This window comes from Humulus lupulus, chromosome 8 (genome assembly GCF_963169125.1).
Source record: "Humulus lupulus chromosome 8, drHumLupu1.1, whole genome shotgun sequence".
NCBI classification, from domain to species: domain Eukaryota; kingdom Viridiplantae; phylum Streptophyta; class Magnoliopsida; order Rosales; family Cannabaceae; genus Humulus; species Humulus lupulus.
Window position 1 is genome coordinate 27539008 of NC_084800.1, and position 9504 is coordinate 27548511.

Genomic DNA, 9504 nt, shown 5'->3' on the forward strand with positions numbered 1-9504 from the left:
TTAATTTATATCTTGTGCATTGAAACACAATTATAAATATTAAGTCAAATATAACATTAATTTATTTTTGTACTAAATTTGACACAAAATTTACATCTTACATTGGACTTCATAGTATATTTGTTGCGGGGACAGTCTCAAACACCATATTCATCAACAATTTTCAAAATTAGTGTTTAACAGTACTCCATGTTTTACTCATTAATGGTCACGTGACACAATTTCTAGCAAAATTTATTGCGCCAAAAGGATGAGCACATAATATTTAATTTGGCGTAATGATATCCGCAATATTTAAAATGTAAATACATAATTAGTATTGTTTTCCATGACATTTGATCTTTTTTTTTTTGGTTTGAAATACAATTTTCCTTACAAACTTTACAAATTATCTGCTTACAATATAGCTGAAATAGGCAAAATACTCGCAGAAAAGTTCTTTCAACAAAATAGGGGGATGCTCTTGCAACAACTTGTCCCTCTTTAGAGACAACCTAAATTTTCACAGCTGTAGAGTCCCTCAATTAAGAAGTCCAAAATTAGTAATTAGTTTCAAACCTGAATTTTGAAACTAGTACTCTGTTATTGAAAAAGGACAATGATTGTACACAACTGTGTTTCTAAAATTTAGCCGGCTCACACAAAACTCATCACCCAAATAAAGAGTAAAATTTTGAATCAAGTGTTAGATGTCTAAATTAAAAATTCTCACCAAGCTAGACCAGATAAATACTCATTAATTACTTATCGACCATCATCAGATGGCTTTAACATCTGAATATTCATACTGTCAAACCCTTCAGTTGTACTAGTACTGGAAGGTCTCAACAAGTATTCAGTCTCTTCTACACCCAAAGAAGGATTTTGATCATCCTGGCCCCATGGATGTGTTCCAACCTTGGATCTCATCACTCCCTCAAGCTCACTAGCAACTTCCTTCATAGTAGGCCTCTCTTCTCCATTCACTCTTAGGCAACTTTTTGCTACATGTGCAACTGCCTTTAGCTGCTCAATGTTCCCTTCATTGACCACTCGTTCATCAAGAATTTGTAGCAATTGGCCCTCTTTCATAGACGAGATGAAGTACATGGCTAGATTTCTCACACTTTCTTTTCTATCAAAAGAAACAGCCATTTCACCAGTCAGTAGCTCTGCTAAGACTATTCCAAAACTATAAACATCACTCTTTTCAGTGAGCTGACTAGTTTGGAAATATTCAGGATCCAAGTAGCCCAATGTTCCTTGTACTAGAGTGGTCAGTTGAGTTTGATCTAGTGGAACCAACCTTGAAGCTCCAAAATCTGCAACTTTGGTGGTGTAATTTTCATCCAATAGTATGTTTGCAGTCTTTATATCTCTATGTATAATTGGCATTGAAGCTGAAGAATGCAAGTATGCAATAGCTCCAGCAGTTTCTGTTGCTATTTTGAGACGCATTTCCCATGATAATAAGGAGTATTTATCTTTTTCATGAATGTGATCAGCAAGAGTTCCATTTGTAATGAACTCATAAACTAACAAAGGAACTTCAGTTTCCAAACAACAACCTAATAACTTGACCACATTTCGATGGTTTATCTGAGAAAGCACAATCACCTCATTTATGAATTGCTCAATTTGACTTTGGCTACCAATTTTGGATTTCTTGATGGCAACCACCTTGTTGTCAAGTAAGAGTCCTTTGTAAACTGTCCCATAGCCTCCTTGCCCAAGGACTCTACTCTGATCGTAGTTATTGGTGGCTTTTTTAAGTTGTTCAGCTGTGAAAATTTTGGCTGTGTCTGAAGAACTTCTTTGATGGACAAGTTGTTGTTGTAAGAGTATCCCCCCATTTTCTTGGAAGAACTTTTCTTTGAGTTTCATAAGCTTTCTTTTCTTTAGTACCCAGTATGTCCAAGAGCCAGCCAGAAGCAGCAGCAATAAGCCTATTGAGACACCTATATTAACCAAAATAAAATTAATACTTTAAACAATAAAAATTAATTCTTCAGAAATTAAAAATAATATTCTCTCCCTCTCTCTCTCTCTCTCTATATATATATATATACATAACTTAAATTAGTTTTATTAGGAAGCATAATTTGTAAATACACTATAATTGTTTCATTGCCTTAAGTGTTGCTATATTTTCATTAAAAATTAATGCATAAATGTGAAATGTAATAGAAGCTACTTTATATTCTTTGGCATTGTGAGTTTAAGCCGGCGACAAGTTTTGTAAAATAAAATAAATTACCAAGAAAGTTGAAAACGAAAGGCACATGCATTGTAGAGCTTTTAAACCAATGATAAACAAACAAATAATTAGTTGGGCAAAATTACAATTAATTCATGCATTGTAGAAAACGAAAGTTGAAAACGAAAGGCACATGCATTGTAGAGCTTTTAAACCAATGATAAACAAACAAATAATTAGTTGGGCAAAATTACAATTAATTCATCGTAGCTTTACTTTGTAAAATCAAATATTTAATTTGGATAGACCTCATCACCCACTTGAAATACTTTACTCCAAAAATATGTTAAAATAATTAATGTTGCTAAGGTCATCGATATCAGATGAAGTTATACTCTATGGTTATTTAACGATAACATATACCACTTATTAAATTAAAATATATGAGACCCAATATTTATTTGCACCAATAACGGTATGCCATCTCCGGTATGTCATCTCCTTGTAGTATTAGAGACTAGTAGTGCCACTAGCAATTCTCTAAAATAATGCATGCCTACTTGATTATTTAGATAACATGGAATGATACAAACACAAGTGGTCAAAATGCAGGCATTATATATCATAAACTAATATTACGAAGTTTAATTACAGTCTTTCTTAATTAATTCACAATACTGAGATCGTTGATAATAATAAGATACTCTAACTTTGTCTAAAATGAACTGTCCAATTTGGCGGAAAGCACAATCAATTAATAATGATATGCACAATGAGCTCAAGCACTAGTACATCATCACAACACCAATATTAATTTATTTGTCACTAGCATTGGTTGCTTTTATAAAATATATAAAAGTTTATAACTCTTTATATATATTGTATTTCAATTGAATAATAATGACAATAATATATACTTACCCAAGGCAATAGATATTGTGAGCACAGATTGGTTCCCACTATCAACTGGAGAGCAGCCTGTTCCATTTTTGGTGCCGTCTCCCTTGAATCCCTTGGGACATGAGCAACTAAAACTCCCCGGCAAATTTGTGCAGATTCCCACACATGGGTTGGTTGAATGATCACAATCATTAATATCTAAAATCAATTCATGACAAAATAATAAATTAAAATGTTCGATAGTAGTAGTAGTAGTACATATATATTGATCATCACGTATATAGAAATTTTTTTCACAATATTTGTGGATTTATTTTTAATGAAAAAAAAAATACTATTATGGAAACAATATAGCTTATATTAAACGTAAAATAATATATATATATAGTTTTTAATATAATAAATTTACTCATTTATTTAATTTTAAGAATCTATTCCTATATATTTTTTTAAAAAAATTAAATAATTGAGGATTGATCAAACTGTAAAAATTAAAATGTTAAAAAATAATTTATTTTTCCTCTGACTCCTTGAAAGAGTGAAAGATTATTGAAAAAGAAAAAAAAAATTAAGAGAGTAGTGAATAAATACTTAAATTTTTTTTAGAATTAATTATTATAAGAACAATTAATTTTTCAACATTATTATTATTTACATATTTATATAAGTAAACTAATCATTAGATACACTCATTTTTTTTAATCCCTGTGGAAAAGAAATAACCCAAATAAATAAAAATACCTTGGCAGCCATTGATAAGGTAAGGATTGCCTTGATAACCATCGGAGCAATTACAGCGATATCCAGGTCCATTGGTCGAATTCAAGCAAAAGCTATTACTATCCCGACATGCATACACTGCTCCAACCTTATCATTTTGTTGAGCTTCTTCACAGCTCGATTTCCCAACAGACCAATCGAGAATCAACGGAACCGTCTCTCTCTTCTGAAGATCCTTTAAATCAGCAGAAGAGAACTCGTAAGCCTCATCCTCCACCACAAAAGAATAGTCACAAGGGTTGAACTCGAACACCTCCTTGTGATCATTCAAGCTCCCGAGCGACACAACAAAGTCGATCACATCTTCGGGTATGCTCATCTGGCAACACCCGACGCCGGAGCAAGAACCGTTAACCACGTCGTTTATCTGATTACACATGGATATGCATCCCGCCGAGTAGTTCCGCCCCTCTGAACCTCCGATAATCGCCAAAGAATCGCAGCCTACGACGGCTAATTTGTTTCGCGTGGCGGACAGTGGAAAGTTGGAGTTTGTAGTCATAGTACGTGTTATCTCGCTGTTATTACTCGTTTGATTCCCGAACCGGTCGTAGCAGTTTCTGGCTATTGGGCCCTCTACTCGCAGTTCGCCTTTGCTTATAGATATGTCGAGAATCGAAACGTTACTTGTTGGAAAGAAGAGTTTGGGAGAACTGTTGGTGGTGGCGTTGCATGTGACAAGAAACGACTCGTCGTGGTAACAGCCGGGCCCGGTGCCGAAAGGGTATGGAATGTTTACAGAGCCACAACGGTCTAAGCAGGTGGAACCATTAGTGGGCTGAGAATAAGCTGATTTTGTGGCTAAAATAAGAAGTGTTAGCCAAGGTAGTAGATGGCTGGCTTTCATGATTCTCTGCAATATTTTTGTTTGGTGATCTATCTGAAAATTGAGCTGAGCCTCTCTCTTCATGAAAGAAAATGGATATATGGCCGCATGGTATATATATGTACATATGTCCAAATTTGAATACCGAACAATTGAGTCTAATTAATATTCTATGCTCATCGTGAGAATGTTTTCGACGCGCGTTCTAATAAGTCGACCTTTGACCATGATGATGGCTGAAGATCAAATTACTAGAGAAGGTACGTAGCTTGAGACTATGTACATGAATGTATAAAAGCTATCATTAATAAATTCGATTATAATCAAGTCTTTAATTAGTGATTGAAGTATTGTTTTTTTTTCTTTTTTTTTTGTGTGCGAGTTTTTCGACTCATTCAGCAAATAGTAGGTATAATTATGGGAAAGTCTGCGGTAGGTAGTAATTTTTTTCCTATCCGTAGGGACACTCCTTAAATAGACATGTAATATTTTTAACCCTTTTTTTCCACAACAGTAATTATAACGAATGCGCTATAAGTTTTTTTAAAAAATCAAATAATTTACAATGGGAAAAATATAGTTTTAGCAGTTACTTTTCTATGAGTATATAAAAAAATAAGTATGGCCATAATAAGCTGTGTGAATTCTATTTTTGATACTCAATTTATAAGAGATAAAAAAAAAAAAAAAAATTAAGCACAAAAATGTTACTACCCAACTTTCCCTGTATATATAATTAAAAAATATCTTTACCAAAATATTAATTAAATTAAAAAGCTATCTCTATACGATATTTGAAAGAATCTTAAGAAGAGACCAACCGAGACTTGGTCAATGATGGCTAGCTACGCTAACATTGTTAACAATTAAAAAAACGTTAAATGTTTATATATATATATAGTACAATTATTTGATAGATCACTCACTTTTAAGTCCTAACGGTATTATAAATTTATGAATAGATTTTTTGTTGGATTCTTTTTATGACAGTGTATATTATAGCTATTTAGAACATCCTGTAAATTTTTAGAAAATTCTGAATAGTTTATATTACCGAAAATTAAGTTTAAGCATGTTGTTGCACGTGTAACTAATTTTTTTTTATGCGTGTAGAAAACAATATGTTTGAACCTAATTTTCGGTAATGTAAACTATTCAAAATTTTCTGAAAATTTATAGGATACTCTAAACAACTACAATATACACGGTCATAAAAAAAATTACGCCGAAAACGGTTCACGAGTCGAAAACAGTGAAGAGCCCCATCAATAGAGCTTAAAGTGAAGCCCTGTATGAGAATTGTCCAATATATATATATGAAAAATTATTCGGTGTGATTACAAATATTAAGTACCTATAGTTACTATTTTAAAATAGAATAATATAATATGTTGTAAAATAAATTTATTTATAAATTATTTTTAAGAATTCTATTTTTAATTATTTCTTTTATAAATAGGAATTTAGATATTTTTTAAATTAAATAAAGAAACTAGGGGCCTCTTTGACATTGTTTTCTGTTTTTTATTTTCAAAGTTGTGTTATCAGAAATAAGAACAGAAAATAGTTTTTATAGTTTTAAAAAAAACAAAAGGTGTTTGGTTAATGTTTTCTAAAAATAATTTTTTAGTTTTATTTTTTAAAATCTTAAATAAAAAATTAACAAATATATTTACAAAGAGAAAAATCTTTTAAGAGTTTGTAATAAATAATAAGATAAAATAATTTGAAAGAAAAAATGATGAAAAACAATGAGTGAGAAAGTAAGGAGAGCAAATTTGAAGAAATAGAAATTGAGAATAGAGAAATTGATCCAAGAAAAAATGAGAGAGAATGTGACGAGAAAGAAAGTGAAGAGAAAGAAGTGAGTAGAGAAAAAATGATGAGAGAGAAAATGATGATATATTAAGTGATGAGAGAGAAAGTGATGATATATTAAGTAATGAAAGAGAAAATGATGACATAATAAGTGGTGTAAGAGAAAATAAGGAGATAAAAATGATGAAAGAGAAAATGAAAAGATAGAAAGTGAGAAGAGAGAAAATAGCGAGAGAGAAAGTGATGTGAGAGAAAGTGAAGAGAGAGAAAGTGATTTGACAATAAATGATGTTAGATAATAATAATTATAAAAGTGATATGAAAAAAAAGATAGAAAAAAATTGAGAACAACAGAAAATAACTTTTTGTTGTTATCAAAATTTTCTATTTTTTGTAACTTTGTTTTTAAAATTTGTTTTCTGAAAACAACGCCAAACACCCTAACTTGTTTTCAAAAAACGATTTTTAGCTTTTAAAAACAAAAAACTATTTTTTAGTTAAGGAGCCAAACATCCCGTAGAATTTTAAAAAATAAAACGATAAATTAAATAAAATATTTGTTAACAAATTAAAGGGTGATTTTGTTTTTTAATACAAAAATTTTGTCTTGAAAGAGAGATGTATTAAAAAGGGCAAACAATAGATAAAGTAAATGAATAATTAATATTTTTAATTGATTATAATAGTTTATTAAAAAAAATTGATTATAATAGTGTCACTATATAAGTAGTGATTTATTTTTCAAAGGACCCCTTTATATTTATGTCATTTTTCTAACTTTAACTTCGTGAACATGTCAATTTTCTCTAATTCCTAAGACTTGGTAAGTGTAATATCATCTTTTTTTTTTTTTTTTCTATAGGGGCTTCACACGCGTACAGCAAAAAATTAGTTATGCGTACACTAACATGTTTGAATTTAGTTTTTGCTATTGTAAATATTTAGAATTTTTTGAAAATTTATAAATACTCTAAATAGCTACAATATACACGATCATAAAATAAATTGCACAAAAAATTATTTACGAATCAAGAATACTAAGAACCTCACTATCAATAAAACTTAAAATGAAACCGCTCCATCGTAATTGTCCTAAATATATATATAATGAAGATGTTGACCAAAATATTAATTAAATTAAAAAGCTATAGTTCTGTACGATATTTGAAGAAAAATAATTATGAAGAGAGGGAGAGAGTTGGTCAGTGGAGGCTAGCTGGGTAAATTGGCATAAATTAAAGACAATTCACTAATAAAATATATTAGAACAAAGTTTACAAAAAAATTGCTACTTTTTATTTGGCTGCTAGCAATTATATTAATCTGGCGGCTAAACAAACCACAATTACTTATTTATCGACCACTTGGCTGCTTTACTATTTGGGTACTCGTACTATTATCATTCGACACTGTCGTAGTTATGGTTGACTTGACCCATTGTTATCCTCGCCCAAATAAGAAGGTTTGAGCAAGCATATTCAATCTCTTCTGATCTCAATAAAGGATGATGACGATGATGATGGTGATGGTCCTGGCCCCATGGATGCATTCCTCATTCTTAAGCAACTTTTGGCTACAATATTTGACTACTTGTTCATCAAGAATTTGAAGTAACTTACCCTCTTTCACCGATGATGAGATGAAGTACATGGATAGGTTTCTGTCATTTTCTTTCCTCTCGAATCTAATTGCTTGTTGACCAGTCAGTAGCTCTATTAAGACTGCTCCAAAACTATAAACATCACTCTTTCCAGTCAGCTTCCTAGTTTGAAAAGTATTGAGTTGGGGCTAAAATAAGTCTAGCTAGCTAGTATAGATGTGGCCACATGGTATATGTATGTATGCCCAAATTTGAACACTGATCAATTAAGTCTAGTATTCTGTGCTCGTGAGAATATTTTGGACGTGTTCTAAATAAGTTGACCTTTGACCATGATGGCTGAACATGAAATTACTAGGGAAGAGGTACATAGTTTGAGAGTCTGTACATGAAGGTAACAAAAGCTATCTTAACACACATTCGGTATCCACTCTTTAATAATTAACCACGTGTTGTGTTTCGACTGTATGATATTTCTCAAGTTTATTTTACTTAATTTATATAAAAAAATTGAAAAATATAATGTTTCATATAAAAACTAAAATCATGTCTTAATATGTTTGAAAAAAAAATCTCAAAATAATAGTAAATATCTTAGATAAATACTTGAGTCATAGTGTTAAATTAAAAATAAAATAATTAGATCAAATATATACCAATAATATTTACTAAAAAAAAGATAAGAATCTTATTTAACACTACAACAAAATAGAGGTTTTATGACTTTAATTGAGAGATATTAGAAGTCTACAATGTCTCCCACTTAGTGAGACGTTGTTGCTAGGGTCATTGTAGGTATATATCCCACGTCTCCCATTGGGAGACGTGCCTCACTTCCCACGTCTCCCACTGGGAGAGGTGGAAAGTCAAACGTTGACTTTCCACCTCTCCCATTGGGAGACGTGGGAAGTGACTCACCTCTCCCAATGGGAGACGTGGGAAGTCCCTAGGAGACATCACACGTCTCCCATTGGGAGAGGTGAGTCACTTCCCACGTCTCCCAATGGGAGACATTGAAAGTCTCCCACATTTAACAAAAATAAATTAAATAAATTTATAATTAATATTATTTTAATTTGATTTAATAATTAATTAAATTGAAATAATATTAATTTAAATTGAAATAATATTAATTTAAATTGAAATTATTTTAATCTAAATTTAATAATTAATTAAATTGAAATAATATTAATTTAAATTGAAATTATTTTAATCTAAATTGAAATTAATTTAATAATTAATTAAATTGAAAGAAAAAAATATATTTGTTAGATATATACAAGAAATACAATATTTGTTAGAAATATTCAAAATGAACAAATATTGCATTGTGTATGAAGAAATAATTAAAAAATTAAAAAAAAACCTATCAACGAGGTCGGTAACTTTGGATTATCGGCAACA

General features: G+C 30.7%; 1 protein-coding gene across 1 annotated transcript; it reads right to left on the minus strand.

Moving 5' to 3' along the window:
- Positions 1-293: 293 nt before the first annotated feature.
- On the minus strand, positions 294-4857 carry LOC133796518 (putative wall-associated receptor kinase-like 16). The gene is made up of 3 exons (XM_062234069.1): positions 3818-4857; positions 3098-3274; positions 294-1937 (listed from the first exon to the last, which is right to left on the minus strand). Exons 1-3 carry the CDS (start codon positions 4764-4766, stop codon positions 745-747), a joined length of 2319 nt encoding a protein of 772 aa, XP_062090053.1. The 5' UTR covers positions 4767-4857; the 3' UTR covers positions 294-744.
- Between the last annotated feature and the right edge of the window lie 4647 nt (positions 4858-9504).

Excerpts from the sequence above, each read along its gene's own strand:
- LOC133796518 (XM_062234069.1), bottom strand. The coding sequence starts at position 4,766 with ATGAAGAGAGAGGCTCAGCTCAATTTTCAGATAGATCACCAAACAAAA. Across the intron at positions 3,275-3,817 it reads CCTTATCAATGGCTGCCAAG|ATATTAATGATTGTGATCAT; the intron begins GTATTTTTATTT and ends AATTGATTTTAG. Across the intron at positions 1,938-3,097 it reads CACAATATCTATTGCCTTGG|GTGTCTCAATAGGCTTATTG; the intron begins GTAAGTATATAT and ends TGGTTAATATAG.